Genomic DNA, 18,133 nt, shown 5'->3' with positions numbered 1-18,133 from the left:
TTCATAACAGTCGCAAATGGGGCGAGTTTGCGGTGTTGTTATTGTTGTTGTTTAGTCCCCAATAACGCTATGACTCATAAGTGAATCATTTCACGCGGGAGGGAGGATGACTGTACTCTACAGAAGGGTCTGAATATGTTACACTTTCCCCACTATACCCGTCATCTCTTTGTGAGGATAAAAGCCGAGTGAAGTGGCACCGCGCTCCCAATCCAACTCTAAGGACTTCAAAGAGAGACCAGAAGGATGTGAGAGTAGGATGGAACCCAACTGGGGGGGCCACGGACCCCTGTGAGAGGTCCATAACTACCACACATATGTGAGGAACTTATAGTTTTACATTGCAGGTGTGTATAGTACATCAAAGATGGGAAATTTTAACAAAAGGGAGGATTGCGGTGGTCATGTCAGGAAGTAGAAAGGCCTTGCAAAATAAAAGTGGTGGAAAAAAGGAGGGTAAAGATGGAGGGGATGGGAAGGGGGAGGTTTTAGTGGGATGAAAATAACATTGGAATAAAGTGTGGGGATGCATGAAAGGATGGAAGTCTGTGACAAGATATTTTATTGCTGTTGACTTTTTGGAGGAAATGTACACATGGGTACAGATTTAGAGCACAAGTGCGCTCTTCCGATGAATGTTGCCATGATGAAAAGTTGGGGAGAATACTTGTTTTGCTACTTGGTGGGAGGTAGGCGCCGATTGATGATTACACAGTCGGATTTTTTAAGATAGTTGAAGAGGAGTGGAAAAATGGTTCACTGGAGTATAAGTCGCATTTTTGGGAAGGTAGTTTTTTCCCATTTTTTTGACAAACTAAGAACAAAACAAATGTATAAAGTAATAATAGTGAAATGGAGAACAATAGGCTAAATAGGCATTTGTTAGTATAACCATTTTTTCAGATAACTAGAGCCTTAAAATATTTATATAAGGTTGTCGGTGGTCTGAGAAATAAAAAAAATATATACCCAGTCAAACTATGTAAAAAAATGTTTAAAAAATGTTTAAAGTGCAATTTATAGTCCAGAAAATATGGTGAATACAAATACAGCTATTTAGGATGTATATAGATATGACTTTATTCATTATCTGTTGCCCTAATCCTCACAATAGTGGCTTTAGTCATGATTGACATCCTCATGGGTGCAATTTATAGTCCAGAAAATACCGTGCATACATATACAGCAATGTAGAATGTCTATAAATATTACTTTATTCATTGTCTGTCCTCCTAATCCTCATAATAGAGTTTCTTTCCTGTAATCATTCACTAAAAGTTGACCCGGAATTAAATGACCATACAAAGGCGAGTGGGTCACTATCTTAAAGCCCAGGCTGTCTTTGACCCTCACATAATCCAAAGAGACAAGACTACAAGCTCCAGCTGGGACAGACTTTCACATGGTTTAGCCTCTGTATCGTTTCACAAAACCTAAACTCGGATTCAGATAATCTGGATTATATTCTCCCCCAACAACACTATTGCTTTAAAAGTGGAAAGAAATTGAAGATGATGGGAAATACTCTTCGTATACAGTTTTTTTATGCTTTCTTGCAGATTGGAACGCCAGCCAATCAATAGCACTCTCTTGCGAGGATGGTTCGATAGCTCCTTTAATAACGTTCGATACCGATAACCCGCAGTATCTAACGATGCTGATCTAATAAGACTTTTTGTCTCTTCTGTCTCCTTTTTGTGTATGCAAGTTGTGTGTCATCCATGCTGATAGTCTATAAATATCCCAAATATATCCCAAAATATACCTAGGTACTTTTATTTGAACTTCTGAAACTAACTTTGAAGAACAATGAATGCATTTATGTAAAAAATGGACAAATTTTACTCAAATTTTTTGACTCAACTAATGGAGGGTTGCTGTTAAGTATTTAGTATTTTCGTCTAGTGTACAGGTGTCAAAGTGGTGGCCCGGGGGCTAAATCTGGCCCACCGAATCATTTTTTTGCGGCCCCAGAAAGTAAATCATGAGTGCCGATTTTCTGTTCTAGGATCAAATTAAAATGGAGTATAGATGTATATTAAATTTCCTGATTTTCCACCTTTTAGATCAATAATTGTCATTTTTTAATCCATTTTATGTTTTTAGTCCAATAATCATTTAGTAAAATCTAAAAATATCTAGAAAAGGCTAAAATATTGTTTTAGATCTATAAAAAAATGAATATTCAAGGCGCTTAATCCAGTTCATTTAATCCATTTATTTAAAATAATCTAAATATTATATCTAAAATGGTCCGGCCCACATGAAATGGAGTTGACGTTAATGCGGCCCGCGAACCAAAGGTTTGACACCCCTGTTCTAGTGTTAAAGTTGGAATTGAGCATCATATTCAGCAATAGTCATGCAGTTAAATAAAATATATTTAGTTTTTGCATCTAAACACAAAATACTCTTTGAATGAAAATGTTGATTAACTCATCCACTCTGAATGGAACAAAAATATGAGTGTCTATCGGGAGTGAGTTATTTTTGTTGCTTATTCTTCAGGGACTGAACAGAAATAAATAATATATGGCCACATAGGCCGCTCACGGGGTTTTGTAATGAAGAAATAGCAGGATGCTAGCACTATTGACTAGAGGGAGCGTGTGGGATGCAAAGCCCTCTAATTGGCATTTAGGTATTGACCACGGTAAATATGGACATGTTGGATTAGTGTCAAATGTACATAGAGAGAGGAGGAAATAGGCCACGCCCGCTAAATACGCTTGGATTCATTTGTATGTTTTCCGACATGAGGGAGAAGTGCAAAAGATTTTTTTCTTATTTTGTAGTTATTGATTATCTTCCTTTGATCGTGCTCTATGTTTGCTAATCTTTGGGTTCCATATATTGACATTTTTCATCATGTTAGAAGTATAAAGCTGCTTTTTGATGTGATAACATTGGAAAAGGGAGAAAAGTATATTGATGGGAGGTTATGGAGATTATAGAAGTAGTGTATGGGTTAAAATAAGAATTTTGTAGTCAGTTGAATGGTGAAAAGTGAAAATTTGGATAAAATGTGAGGATTTTTTATTTGATTTTTGGGGAGGGGGTAAAATGTGAGTGATATTATGTTTCATTGAGAATTGGTTGGAAGTGGTATAGAAATATAAATAGTTAATTCAAGTGTTTAATTTATTGATTGGTACAGAATATAGATTTTTGATGAATATGCTTTAGTAGTAAATACATTTTTTGTGTGATTTATACATTTGGCTATTTTGGTTGTTCTGTAATATATATATTTTTTTTAATATATATGCCATGTCTGGTGTATAAATTACAGAAATAGCACTCGTTATTGACACTGCGCCTAAAAATACCATGCGCCGAATAGTCGTGAAATGACAGTATTTTGTAATTGCATTTAATTTTTTTTTGAAAGCGCAATTGTGGAATTTTCATTTAAAAATGTTATTGCACTTTTTAAATTTCCTACCATAATTGTTGGATGAATTTAGTTAGTTAGTTACGCAATGACTTGATTAAGCACGTCGCCAAGATGACGTCAAGAAGTAAATGGTCGTCAAGTCAGTGGGCAGATCAATAGCATGCCTTACTTGTTAATTCTGTTTATTCCTTGCTTCATTAGTGAGTCTCACCATGAGGAAAAAGCTGCGGCTCTCACTATGCAGCACCGACACCCCCCTCCTTCAAAGTGTGAACAGCACAGTTCCGCTAATAAAGGAACATTGGCTTCATGCGTAGCGGCCATAGAGTTTCTTCGCCAAGATATGTCACGTGACCTGTAGCTTCACGCCAGTTAGAATATAGCCTTCGAGAAGGCCATCTGACTTGAGGGGATCACACTCATGAGCATCTGGCCAGGCGGCGTCTAATAAATAATGGAATAATGAAGACATGGGCAGGAAGAAGGCGCTCCCGTAAGACCATCGCTTAAGACGGTGGCGCTGATGAGCTCGTGTGTGATTTAATGGCGAGATTTCCGGCATTTTAGTACTATTTGTGTGAACTTGGGTGGTTCTTACCTAGTTCCCTGCAGTTTTTATCTTTTTTTTTCATTTTATCCGTTAGATTTTGTATATTTTGTTACTTTCATTACTTAGCCTTTCCTGTCATTTTTCCAGACATTTTTTTGTTCAAAACTGCTGCAACCAAGTCACGTCCACTACCATTTCCAAGCACTTCTAAGCCTCCAGCACCAAAACCGTCATTAAGCCTGCAGACTCGGGCAATTAGTTCTCATTAGCCTGGTATAACACTTCCATTCCAAAACGGCAGTAAGAAAATTACCTCAAGATTTTGGGTTTTCTGGCTACATCCAAATACATTCATAACACTTAAAAAACAAGGTAATTTTTGCTTTCCCAGGCCTCGCTGTGCTTTCATCCAAACAACCTTGAGGGGAACGGACATTTCTACCGTCCTCCTCCTCCGTGAGGAAATCAGGCCAACACCTCTGTTTGTCCATCCATTTTCATTAGATGCTAATGGCTGAAGTAGAGCAGTAGCTGTACCACGAACTGAGCCAAGCGAGCCTGAGTGGGAGAAAATGTGTATAAAGCTCCCATCCTGAAAGGACTATTTAACTAGCAACTACTACTGTTCTTAACCAAAGAACTCCCTCTGCTCTTGTTACATAAATCCCAGTGGTAACTATTAAGTAGATGAGCTCAAACTCTGACTTTACGACATTCATGTGCAACAAGGACGAACTGACGTGGATGATAAAAGCATTTCGCTACTCTTGAAGGTTTTTTTTGTGTTTTTTTGTACTGACCGGGTCTGGTTAGAGTAGGTCGTCGCCTCGACTTGTGTCTAAAAAGCATCTGGCATCTGCCTGACCCTTAGAGTGTAGCTTTGCTATTGAAGTTTGACCCAAAACCTCTTCAGAAGTGGTGTTCTTTCTACTGTGGGGTGCTGGGTTTAGGTCAGGGGATGAGTGGGGGTTGTTTGGATAAGGTTTAGGTCAGAATTTTGGAGGAATATATGGTACTACGGATGTTTTATTTTGGTTCATCAAAGGATGTTAAGATAGGATGTAATTTTAAGCATTTTTGAATGAATATATGGTACTAGGGATGTTTTGTTTTGGTTCATTAAAGGAATTTAAGATAGGACTTTGTTTTAAACATTTTTGAAGAAATATATGTTGTACTAGGGATGATTTGTTTTGGTTCATTAAAGGATGTTAAGATAGGACTTCGTTTTAAGCATTTTTGAAGAAATATTGGTACTAGGGATGTTTTGTTTTGGTTCATTAGAGGAATTTAAGATTGGACTTTGTTTTAAGCATTTTTGGAAGAATATATGGTACTAGGGATGATTTGTTTTCGGTTCATTAAAGGAATTTAAGATAGTATTTCATTTTAAACATTTAGATTCAAAGTGGTACTTTCTTTAACAGATCACATGATAAACACAACAAGTCTTCTCAGTTTTTGTGCTTGAGTATTTATTGTAGTTGTTTTTGAAGGATTTTTGACAAGATAATATCATTTATTTTGAGTAAAAATCTCTGATAATGGGACTTTAGGAAGTAATACACATCTTTAAAGGAGCTAAGCATTTTTGTTGTAGGAATTGTATGAAAATATCTGGCTCGTGTGTCTGAAATGAAACAGTCAAACAAATCTTTCAGGCGTTTTTTTTCCTGAAAATGTTCCAATGAGCAAGCCGTTCTTAATTTTCACCAATTTATATAATTACCACCCACATAGTTTCTCCAACCGTGACTTGGCAGCCCAGGCTGGAAAAGATTTGCCAATTTCAAGCCATCCATTTCCTACAAAAAGGTAACCAAAGCTACATTGAATTTTAGCTAAACCACCAACTAATAACACAAAAACCAAAAAAAATCCAAATACACAAATACACAACCATCCCATTCTTTTGGTTACCGCTTAAAAAATGCTTTTTTTAGGCCATAAACCAAGAAAATCTCGTAGCATGCTGACAGCGATATTACCTTGCTATAAAAAAAGCGGCGATCTTTGATATCATGCTAAGTGTATCCACTTCCCGCTGTGTTGGAGCAGATGGAACGATGGCGCTATTTGGAAGGTGAAACGGGCAAAATGGCAAAAAAGTGATGGCACCTAGGCATGTACAAAGAGAAAATGTTTGCTTTGAACATGGCGGAAATCGTTGAATGGTCTTTCTTATCACGTATTGAACGTCGTAATACTTCATTATGGATCCTTCCCATCTTGTCTTTAGGTTTTACATGCTAGAATGGCAGGCTAAAATGGATCAGATCGTTTTTTTTTGTTATCTTTTTGGGGATAATAACGTCTAAGTGACAGGGGGGAATGAAAGGTCTTTGCTTTTTGGTAGGGGAGCTGTTTTAAAAGTGGTTTTATTCGAAATTTATGGAAGATTGTTGTGAAATGAGTTAGGCGCATACTTTTGTGCAAGGTTTGCGGACCACATAAATGTCAACTTTTAGATATAATATTTAGATTTTTTTTATTTTTTATAAATGGATTAAAAGAACTGGATCAAAATCCCTAGCTATTCCATTTTTATATATCTAAAACAATGTTTATTTTAGCTTTTTTTATAGATTTTGAACAAAAAACAGAAAAAACGATTAAAAAATGACATTTATTGATTTAAAAGGGGGATAATTAGGAAATTGAATATACATATATACTTTTCATTTTAATTTGATCCTAAAACAGAAAGTCGGCATATGATTTACTTTCTTGGGCCGCACAAAATGATGCAGCGGGCCAAATTTGGCCCCCGGGCCGCCACTTTGACACCAGTGCTATCATTTTTGTCACATTCCTGTCTGTACATATAAAGTCTATTTTCCAATCAAAGCTCAATTGCACGTTATATTACCAAAATGAAATGTCTAGCAATAATACTTCAAATTCGATAAATACATTTCAAAAACCCACTCTTTTTCTACCTAATTCCATTTCCAATCGTATCTAAAACATCTCTACTCCCCTCCCAAAAATATTCCAAAGCCGTTAACCAGATGTTATTGCCTTTTCCTTCATCTTGATGAACATATTTAAACCCCAGAAATCAATCAACATAATCAAACCCACCCCATGTTGTAGTAGAGCTCCAAGGCTTGAACATTGCCTCAGATTTTAATGGGTTAATTATAATCTATTTGATGTAGGGGAGCCGGGTGGGATTAAGGGCGTCTCAGCACCGCTCTTCCCCTCCTTTCCCCTTTATTTTTTTCATGCCTTTCTCAAAATACACTCCGAAAACACTCGTACATCCCCGCGGTGTCGTTTTCTCCTGCATTAATGCAGAAAAACCAACATTGTTAACTTCGTCAGTTTCTTGTACAAACAGTCAATGCACCTGCTAAGCCCCTCCCACCAAAAACACCTGTGCTGTATTATATAAATCTATAAATTAAAAATTATTCTGACTAAACTACAACATCCCTTATTAGCTAATATTTACCCATAACTAGAAAATTTAATTCAATCTAAATGTATTAAAAATAGCTTGGTATGATTCTATCTTGAAAAAAAAAGGGAAAATCTGCAGCGGATTGGACAAATAAATCCAATGCATCAATATTCAATGATGCTTTATCAATAATACATATCACAAGAGTTAAGGTGAAGGTATATTAATTATATACAAGGTTCCATTTCATATTCTAATACAATGTATTCTGACCAATGTTCCCTCTAAGTTGCGTACTACTCTCGTCTTCTTTGCGCAGCAGCAATCATATGGCGCGTAGTAAATAAAATCCAAACTTTTTTTTGTTTATTTTTTTATTTTTGTTTATTTTTTTAGCCCTTTCCCCATGATGGCGCTGTTTACGCGGAAGCCAGTGGCAGTAGCTATGTCCACTCTTATGTTTTTTTGTGTTTTACAGCATGTTTTACATGAAAAATTAGATAGAACATTGACATACACCTGCTTATGGCAAGTATAATACTGGTGTGCCCATGGCGAGTAATGATGATGTCACTCAAACTGGTACTCAGTGCGCTCAGGGAGGTTGTCTTTCTGCCCAGACCAACCAAAAATTAGAGGGAACATTGATCCTGACCCATATTTTTTGCTTATGGCACAATTTCCAGTCGTTTGGTAGGAAAAGCATCACAGAATCAGCAAACTTACTTTTCTGTAGACAATCATGTTGGGGGATTCATCAGCAACCCCATTGGTCCCCTGCCCGCCACTGTTGGTCTGCGCCATGGTCCGGTAGAAGTCGGAAATGTCAGGTGCTCCTGTGATGGGCAGGATGAATATTTAAGTCCATTGAAAAGCACAATAGAGGCATAAAAAGAGGCTTTTTCTTGCCCTGACCTTGCTTGGCAGTTGACGTCATACAAAAGATCATGTTTGGACATATTTGACATTTACAGGTGGATCAAACGTGTGGTTCTTTTAGTTGTCTGTACACCTGTTTGGATGACGTCATATAAAGTCGTGTGTAGTTGTGTGTTGGGTCAGGAGGTTGTAAGATGAAATTTAGAGAAAAAGTTGATGCAGGAAATGCAGTGCAAACATTTTTTTGCCCAAGGGATGTTTTCGCTTCAAGTGGCTTTTACAATTCAATGTTCTTACTGCTTTGTTTACGTTCTAGCATTTGGGTCAAGCTTCTAAGGTTTTGAATTCTAAATAAAAGCAAGACTAGTCTAGAAAATAGTACTATTTCTTTTTATTAATCCTTTCACCATTGCTAACTCATTGCATTATTTCCTATATATTTCTGAAAACTATTTTTTGCACGTTTTGATATGCATTGAAATGCTAGTCTTGGACAGACATAAGAATGGTGCTACAGTTTATTAGGGAAATCACTATAATACCCTTATTGCACTATAATTTCTTTGTGCATGGAAATAGTGCAAAAATATCTTCCCCCACAATTAAAAAAAGGCTTTCCCCCTTTTGCAAGGATGCTCCATTTGATGTGGAATATATCTGCAAATGCACACCATGACTTTGATCAAAAACTTTGCTCTGCATTGCATTTCAAAGCTTTTTTCTCCCTGTAGCTCTATCACCCTTTAACATAGTACATCCTTGACACAATTCCTATTCCATGACATTTTATAGCCTCTTTTCAGCCCAACAAAAACACCAAATACACAAATTTCCCTCAGAACAACAAAAACGACTCTATAATCATACTGGAACCTCCCTAAAAAAAGACAGACTCGACCCTAGACCGGTCACCAGTCAATCACCAGACCCATTTAGCAACAAATCCCCAATTTCCACCACCATTCAAGCTAAAACGCCTTCATCACAGCCCACAACCAAGTCATCAAAATATACTGTTGACGCACCACTTTGCAGTCATTTCCCCTTTTTTCCTCAATTTTGCAGAAACACCCTTACAAATGCCAAATCTGAAAAATCCCCAACAAGGAGCAGATGCTGTGTAGAAACAAGCAGACAGTCCCTGGAGGAGCTACTCCACAATGCAGCTTAGAAGGCAACCACTCGTGGGCTCACATCAACAAACGTTGCGTGTGCACGCTTCTCTTCCGTTATTTATTTTCCCCGCATACTGCATTCATGCTTGGATATCAAAGACCCCCCCATCCCACCTCCCCACGCGAGTGTCGCATGCAAAAGGAGACGAAAAAAAGGCACTAAGTGTCGCCTGCACGCGGGATGCTCGTGCATGAGGCCGCCTTACGCGTCTTCAGCAGTCAGCACCTTGGACAGCGACCAACAACGCCCCATGGTCCTCGCGAGTCGACATACTACATTTTACGGGAAGAGGGGAGGCAAGAAAGGGGGGAGATGGGTAATGGGAGTAGGGGAGAGGCTCACCTGAAGAAGAAGGAGAGGATAGGAGGAGGAAAAAACGAGCACCCCACCTCCCCCTTCTCCCGAGGCGAGCGGGACCCGTGGACGGGGACGTTTCACGGACCCCAGCTGGCCTTGAGCGTCGTCAAGCGGCACGCTCGGGAACGCCAGGCGGGCTCATCGGTGTCTCCAGGAGGCGGACATTCGTCGGATGGTTCGCTCAGCGACTCTCTCGCTGTCTCGCTTTTCTCTCTCTCTCTCTCTTCTACTCGCCCTCTTCCCCCTCGCTTCTTCCCTCCCTCCCTCTCTCCCTGCCTCCCTCGCCCCGTTGCGTTCCGTTCCGTTCTCTCTCCCCGCTTATGTTGCTGCGAAGCACATGGACGCGCACTCTTGAGGCACCGAGGACGCGCATCGATCCAGAACCAATCGTGGATAGAAGATATGGGATCCTGTTTTGACTCTAGTTTTTTGTAGCCCCCTTTGACAACTTGCTATTCTTTGGTAATGCTTGTCGTAAATTGAACTGGCCTATTTGTTGCAACGTGTTTATCACAAATTTAATATTATCATAAAGCAAAGTATAGTTTAGTAAGTGAGTAGATGTCTGCTTTCTCATGTTAAAAATGAATTACATTTTATAGTTCTATAAACATGAATAGGTATATTGTAGCAATACCACGTGATACAGTTCTTCAGCCTCAAAGTTCAGAGGTCAAAGGTTCACTGTGTAGTTTGCATGGTCTCCCTGGGCTTGTGTGGGTTTTCTGCAGGTACTCCAGTCTTCCCCCACATCCCAAACACATGCATGCTAGGCTAGCTAGTCAATCCCTCTAAATTTCCTCTAGCTATAAGTGACCATTTGTCTCATTGTGCCCATAGTGAACAGGGGTAGGCTCCAGCACCCCATTTCCCTACAACCATTTAGACTAGCGGTCCAGAAAATGAATACAATGCAGTAACTCTCGACGAAATGAAGTCACGCATGGGCAAAATGGATGGAATTAATTCCACGGCGGTCAACTCCATTATTAAATTGCATGTTGTCTTTATACTGATTATTATGGTGATTAATATCAAACCGTGCCATCCGACTGTTTTTCCCATTGAATTCAATCACATACCATGACATTGGATTTGGTCAAACAAAATAATTATAACAGGACAATATCCAAAATCATGCTTTTGTTAGAATGACGAGCAAATATGCAAAACATTACTGCTTTGTGTACGTTGACCTACATTGCATTTGTAGTAAAATTCTAGGGTGTAAAATATAATTGGTTCGGTCGTAATTGTGTGAAAGCAGAGAAATATTTCTGTTACCATGACGACTAGACGAGCGCTTGGGGATGAAACAAAAGGAGCATCTAGTAGATATTGATAACCATTTTAACCTCTGTGTAACATATTCATATAATATACACAGTGCAATATTAGGTAAAGGCCTGATAATGTTGCGGTAACCACGACGACCAGGGCAACATGAAGGAATGAAATCAAGTGAGAAACTACTAAATATTGACAACTTGTCAGCTGTGTTTACCTTTATCGCTTACATGGAATGTATGGGATCCATAATAATTTCAAATTCCTCAAGCTGTTGTTTATACATTTATGATTATAATAACATATATGGTTATGTCAATCATCATACTGTTTTGGAATTAAACCTTTACAGCCTAAATCACTAAATAATTGGCAACAAATAGGATTTTTATTTTGAAACTGTGCCTTTATTTGTCATATTTTCCTATGTTATTCCTTGTGAGCCATACTACGAATTTAAAAGTCAAAATATATACATGTAAATGAGTGCCTTATCATTTTTTTTGTAATTTCACCACTTTTAAAGTGGAAAAAATGAATATTTTTTAAAAAATATTGTTACGCTGTTGCTAATCAATGAGAGGATGCATTCCAGAAGAGTCTACTACAAAAAAAAAATGAAAATTATAGCAGTTCCAGATGTAATATCTCAGTTCTATCATCAGCAGTTTCCATATTTTAGCTCACAGGTTAGCAAAGAGCCAGATGCTCTCATCAAAAGAGCCATATGGGGCTCCTGAGCCATAGGTTCTGCTTCACAGGGTCGAAAAATTGGACATGAGACAACAGAAATAAAAATACTAATTACTGTGATGCTATGTTTTCCTATCATTGGCAGTAACTTGATATTTATAAAGAAAATACTTCAATAGCTGTCCAAATGAAATTCAGTAACATCATTAAAATAAATCACCTTTTTCATATTATTTTTCAGACTCATCCAAAAGAAAGATGGCTGAAAGATTTTGCACTGGCAGTTGATTAAGTTGTTCATCAAAGCGGCATCAGATAGCAATTATTGAGAAAATATTTGGTGTTCACTGAAGAGGAAATGGTGAGAATATCATTCCAGTTGAGCGATGCCATCCAGAAACGTTACATTGCAGATGTGACCTATCTAGTATGTGTGTTTGTGTTTGTTTTTATAGGTGTCTGTGTATCTTCTTTATCCTCTTGTACCCTCTGCTCTCTCTGAATGTAAGCTTTTGACCAGGTGGACCTGAATATATTCAGCCAACCTGCTTTTTCCCTCTGAGCTTCATCCCAGGCTCACTAATGAGGATTATTTATCATTTGAGGTGAAGAGAGTCTCTCGTTTTCAGGCCTGAGGCCTTCAATGGTAATTTTTTTCTGCTGTCATACTCTGTTATGGAAAGTATTACCATTGGATTATGATGACTATATGTTTATATAAAGTCCAGCTCTTATGGCACCAATTAAATGATAGAATCTTGATTAAAAAGTATTCAGAAATTCAGAAATGGAGTAGTAAGACTCATACAGATCCATACTTATTGAAATTAAGCCCCCAAAAATGTTTTATGTAATGTTGCCTTTAGCTTTCTTAAACTTTTGTACAGCAGGGTAAAACTAAATTAGCACAACGGTTTAATAGCCTGCAGCTAATCATGAAAATATTGACTATGGCTCGCACAAGAAGCTTAAATTCCATCTACATAGATTGCAATTTCTCAGTTTTAACTCTAGATGGATTTAGTGACTTTAAGATAGAATTTCTATGGGAGTATAAATACTTTTTTTAATTGTTCGCCTTTGTTCTACATTTTGAATTTTCCATATCGAATTTGAATGTAGTTCAATGTAAGCTCAGTTAGTTTTAACGCATACTAATGTGTCATCATCAGCGCCGCTCTTCTCAATTCAATAATATATCTGCTTTGAAGGTCACGCATTAATCATAAAAAGGTATTACAGGCCGAAGCATCAAATTTTAAAGACCTCTGCGGTGGCAAAGGCTGTTAAAATGGATGTCTGTACAGCTTTGCTCACAGTCAATCAGTTTAGTTAGGCCAGGTGGAGAGGAGGGATGGGGAATGTGTTTGCTTGACGTGCATAGCGTTTTAAGTTTTATTTATTTGTTTTTGGAGGCTCTCATTGTTTCCAAAGGTTGTCTTTTTCAGAAGATAGACCTGGGCTGATTGGACACTTTAAATTGCCCCATAGGAATGAGTGTGAGTGTGAATGGTTGTTTGTCTCCTAATGCCCAGTGATTGGCTGCCCACCAAATCAAGATGTCCCACACTTCTGGCCCGAAGTCAGTTGAAATAGGCTCCAGCACCCCCCGCGATCTTAGTGTTGATAAACCTCTTCAAAAAACGAGAAGAAATGAGGTATAGTATTGCATGCATGTTTAAGAACGTTGTCCCTTTAAGTGTAGTTTTACGGTGCCCACTACATATCCCACAATGCACCGGGCTTAAACAAAAACGCGGAAACAAAAGCAAACCAGTTTGGTCTTTTAAACAATTCCTTCTAGTCGCCCCTAACTAGTGATCGCATTTGTTCTTTGACAGTAGCCGGTTTTTGACACATTCTCTTCTCAATCGAAAGGCTTGTCATGGCTTTAAAAAGAATAAATAAGGTAATTTTGTTCCTTTTGCCTTCTTTCTTAGTAGATGTTTTTGTGTGTCGAAATAGCTCGCGAGGAAACGTCTTTAAAGCCGGTTTGTCACACACCATGATCGATCGATTTGATTTAAACGTATGAATAAACGGATTCAATATTTCATAAATAAAGAGCATAATCCCCATAAATCGGCCCTGATCTTATATTAAATTGTCTTTTGAGAGGTCGATCGCGAATAAGCTAAGTTGGTAGCTAGCTAAAACTCGGCCTTTGGCTACAGATTTAAGGCGTATTCGGTCATACTTTTAATTACGATTCGTCATTTGTTATTGTTAACGTTGAGTTTCGATTGGATCTGAAAGTAGTTCAGAAATTTCTCTTAAATGATGTTTATTTTTCTGTGTGTAGGAACTGAGGGATTTACAACGGGATCCTCCTGCTTCATGTTCGGCTGGACCTGTCGGAGAGGACAGTAAGTACACACAAATATTTAACTAATCTTTATTTTCTAGGATATTTATTGGGATTTTACAAGACTCACAGAACCACATGTGAAATATCTCTATTTTTTACTTGTGCGATCCACATAATATAGTCTCAATTCTTGTACTAGCAACTATGACAAAGTGTAGTATTAATGGCATAATCATAGTAGGTTCATATTCACATACTACAGATAACATGAATTTTAAACAACTACGTAACAGTTAAAAAAAACGAGATAACTGTTATTATAAATCACTTACAAGGTGCACATTATTCAAAATAAGTGACTTAATCTAACCACAGTAGTGCTTCCCACAGAGCAGCTTCATTATCAGGTTTAAAACAAAAGACTTTGTCCTAGATAGTTCCAAAACATACCAAACCAGGGCATTATGGAGGCTTGAATCACATAAATGTGACATAGATGTACCTGCAGAGAAAAAAATGGCGTTTTCCCATTGAGGTCGAGAACCTTTTTAACCGAGAGAGCCAGAAAACAATTCATATTTTCAACTGTTATTCATTGAAAGCCATACTCAGAATTTACTAGAAGTAAAAATACTTGAAAACACATGAATTTTTAGTCATTTCACTGCCTTTAAAGTAGAAAAAGTCTCAGAATTATGTTGACAAACTTGTCGGAGAGCCATAAGCACCCATCAAAAGAGCCACATATGGCTCCCAAGCCATAGGTTCACTACCCCTGGCCTACAGTAAGAGATATTTGGTCATCATTGTCCTTTTCCGTCAAATTATTCATGGTGAAGACTCAATTTACTCTAAACTGAGATTTCAAACTCAATCTATGATTCTTTAAACAATCTGGTTATATCAAACAAGGGTGCTGAGGAGTCCTGAACAGATTCTGTTATGATATACTACTAGGTTAATTTTTCTTATGTTTTTAGGAAGTGTAGCGAGCATGAATCTTATAATTGGCTCCAAACTGCAGTTGCTATTTCACTGCACTGCTTTGATTTCAAGCTGCAAATCCTAAATTTTCAAAATTGCAAAAAAAATCCTAAATGTGGCTTCATTAACCATAATATGACATTGGGTCATACCTACTTTCTACTAGTACTAGTACACAAATATTTTTCGAATCACATGATTCTGCAACCTGCTAGGCAGGTTTTTCCAAAGTTTATTCTACATCACTTTTGAGAAAAGCCTTTAACAAGCAATGGAAAGAGAAAATGGACGTAGGTATACTTTGTTTTGATAGTTTTTTGTTGTCCGTACTTTTAATTGGAAGCATTTTTCAGACGTCATGTATTTGAACTCCTCCCCTTTTCTCTGTAGATGTTTAACAATATATTTTTTTCCCGTAGTGTTCCATTGGCAAGCTACCATTCTGGGACCGGTGAGTTTAGTCTAGATTTGTGTTGTTTCGCCATATTCTTCTGGATGTGTTGATAATAGGGCTTTATGTTGACGTTAATGCACCCCCATTTTGACTCTTCTGAATGGTTTCGCCTGGTATTCTCGAAGGGAGCCCAACGTATAGATGTTGGAATAATAGCTGAGGATTTTTATCAGAACCTGTTCTTTTGTTATGACTTTAAAAGATGCCAGATTATAGCAAAAAATTGGTTTTCTCTGTTGACTTTTGTTTTCTTTTCCATCTCAGAATGACAGCCCATATCATGGAGGGGTTTTCTTCCTCTCAGTCCATTTTCCCACAGACTACCCCTTTAAGCCACCTAAGGTAAATTTGTAATGTCATTGTTAGGAAAAAGTATTTTTTGGTTTTTGTTTTGCAGTTTTGAACTGTTTTCAAGTCTTGATGAGTCTGTGACATGGTTTTTAATATGGATTGATGGTAAAATGGGATTATATCAGAGTTTTTTAAAAAATATTGGCTTTATTTATTTAGACTTATTCCTCCAACAGGTGGCTTTTACGACAAAAATCTATCATCCGAACATAAACGGCAACGGCAGCATCTGCCTCGATATTCTAAGGTCGCAATGGTCACCTGCTCTCACTGTATCCAAAGGTTTGTTTACTTTTGCTCTTAATACGCTTTTGGGCCAAAAAAAAAGGTCGGAAAATGGTTTAAAAATAAAAAATAATAGATGCCCAATCCAATTTGACAGTATTTGATCTAATTTAGATGCTGGGTTTTTATCAAGGCCAATCAAATGCAAGTATTTGGCTTTGCCCACCACTTACAAGTCAAGTTATTTAATACTCGAAGTACTAGCATTCTTGAGATATTATAACCTAAAAGTCAACTTTAAATTGTTTGTTTCAATATATTGTTGTATGTTTGTTTCTGTATTTCTTCTAACGGAGTAGATTTTGTCTTTTCTTTCTTTTTTTAGTGCTGTTATCCATATGCTCTTTGCTGTGTGATCCCAATCCCGACGACCCTTTAGTTCCAGACATTGCACACACGTACAAATCAGACAGACAAAAGTAAGTATTGGGAAAAATTAAAAACATTTTAAAAAGATTTTTCCCCATTTTCTACTCTTAAACTATTTCTCTGTTGTGTTTAGGTACAATGAAGTTGCTAGAGACTGGACCAAGAAGTTTGCAATGTAAATGCAAGTAAAGTTTTCTTCAGCCACAACATTCCCTCTTTGGACAGGTCAAGTTTTGCTTTTTTTTTTTTAATGAAAAAACGAAACCTTAAAAGAAAGACTTTTGCTACGCTGGGAGCACTTTCACTACTCACTAAACTTGACATGGAACACATATCTTGACTGTTAAATTCACTTTGATTGCTTTGAATTGGAATTATTTTGTTATTATAATTATTAGCAAGTATGCTGATACCTCATTTAATTTTCTTTTAAGAGATTTATATATATATTCAACAAAAAATGTTCATTTTACTTTACATTAAACATGGAAATCTGACCTATTTTGATTTTCTTGACCAAACAAAACCGCCTGTATCCTCTAGTATGAACACTAGGCGGCGTCCTTAAGTTTTATTACACATACTTTGGTCTATTATAGTACAATGTAGAGCTTGTTTTTATGAAACGTCAAATATTATACTCAACAATTTTAATGAGTGAGGTTGTTATTACTTTTCCAGAGCCCTCAAAAAGACAACATGACAGGCCACATGAAACAAATTATTTTCCCATTAGAGCGCATTATGTGTTTATAAGCCTCAAATATTTTCCTGAAGTCATCTTGGTCCAACTCTACATGAGGAAAAGACATATTATTAAATGGATGATATGGTAAAATACACCAAAAAATGAAAATATTAAAGGGAGAATCATGTTTGGGAATTTCCCTTTAAAAACAAATGGAGGGATTTTTTAATATCTAAGTACTGTTTAATATCCAAGTACTGTTTAATATCCAAGTAGTGTTTAATATCCAAGTAGTGTTTAATATCCAAGGACTGTTTAATATCCAAGTAAATTTGACCGGCGACCAAACGTCTGGCGACCAAAAGACCGGCGACCAAACGTCCGGTCTCGGACTTTGGGTAGGTATGCCATAATATTACCTGAAATCAAACGAGGCCTTAAATCACATTGAAAGGCGGCATTAAGAAGCGACATTAGGAATATTGCAGTACTTTTCATCAGTTTGCGACCCGTCAGTGGCTCTTTTTCACTTAGTCTAGGCATGTTTTGTTTTGGTTGAACTTTCCGCTAGTGCTTCCCCTTTTCGCCCTTACAGGATGTGGATTGTTTCCTCTACAGGCCAATAAACCAGTTGCATGGTGGGTTTGCATAAGTAATCTGACTTGAAAGATAATACGCACTGTGGATTTGAAAGGCATTACTCTAGTGCCCTGTTTCAATATAATAGACCATTTTGAGGTCCATATAGTATGACTCATTGTCCTTTTCCAATCAAATATGACAATTCCCAAATGTGCTTTGCTGAAACAATACTTTATTAAAGTTTTTGTACAATAGTAAGAAAAGTTATATGCTATTCATGAGGGAAAACAAACCCACGCAATTTGACATCTGTTGTCTGTACAGAGTGAAGGGGCCCGATTAGGGGTGTCAAAATACTTTTTGACGC

General features: G+C 37.4%; 2 protein-coding genes across 6 annotated transcripts in view; one reads left to right on the top strand and one right to left on the bottom strand.

Annotated features, from left to right (window-relative positions):
• Positions 1-10,014, bottom strand: part of rgs7a (regulator of G protein signaling 7a) — a 34,261-nt gene extending 24,247 nt beyond the window's left edge. The window contains exons 1-2 of one of the 4 annotated variants that reach the window (XM_077730252.1): positions 9,751-10,014; positions 8,080-8,189 (exon numbers count right to left, since the gene is read on the bottom strand). In XM_077730252.1, coding sequence (XP_077586378.1) covers positions 8,080-8,157 — 78 coding nt within the window. In that variant the 5' untranslated portion in view covers positions 8,158-8,189; positions 9,751-10,014. Of the gene's footprint in view, positions 1-8,079; positions 8,190-8,268; positions 8,474-9,613; positions 9,684-9,750 lie in introns of those variants that run through there. The other 3 variants (XM_077730253.1, XM_077730251.1, XM_077730250.1) reach the window with 3 other exon arrangements.
• The window catches only part of LOC144205705 (ubiquitin-conjugating enzyme E2 D4-like), a 39,644-nt gene extending 22,651 nt beyond the window's left edge, over positions 1-16,993 (top strand). Inside the window, exons 2-10 of one of the 2 annotated variants that reach the window (XM_077730255.1) lie at positions 11,987-12,106; positions 12,201-12,249; positions 12,351-12,391; positions 14,048-14,111; positions 15,457-15,488; positions 15,756-15,833; positions 16,019-16,124; positions 16,453-16,546; positions 16,630-16,993. In XM_077730255.1, coding sequence (XP_077586381.1) covers positions 12,104-12,106; positions 12,201-12,249; positions 12,351-12,391; positions 14,048-14,111; positions 15,457-15,488; positions 15,756-15,833; positions 16,019-16,124; positions 16,453-16,546; positions 16,630-16,675 — 513 coding nt within the window. In that variant the 5' untranslated portion in view covers positions 11,987-12,103 and the 3' untranslated portion in view covers positions 16,676-16,993. Of the gene's footprint in view, positions 1-11,986; positions 12,107-12,200; positions 12,250-12,350; positions 12,392-13,485; positions 13,655-14,047; positions 14,112-15,456; positions 15,489-15,755; positions 15,834-16,018; positions 16,125-16,452; positions 16,547-16,629 lie in introns of those variants that run through there. The other variant, XM_077730256.1, reaches the window with a different exon arrangement.
• The last annotated feature ends 1,140 nt before the right edge of the window (positions 16,994-18,133 follow it).

The sequence above is a fragment of the Stigmatopora nigra genome, chromosome 12 (genome assembly GCF_051989575.1).
Source record: "Stigmatopora nigra isolate UIUO_SnigA chromosome 12, RoL_Snig_1.1, whole genome shotgun sequence".
NCBI classification, from domain to species: Eukaryota; Metazoa; Chordata; class Actinopteri; order Syngnathiformes; family Syngnathidae; genus Stigmatopora; species Stigmatopora nigra.
Note: the sequence above shows the minus strand (reverse complement) of the source record. Positions and strands in the feature narration are given on the sequence as shown.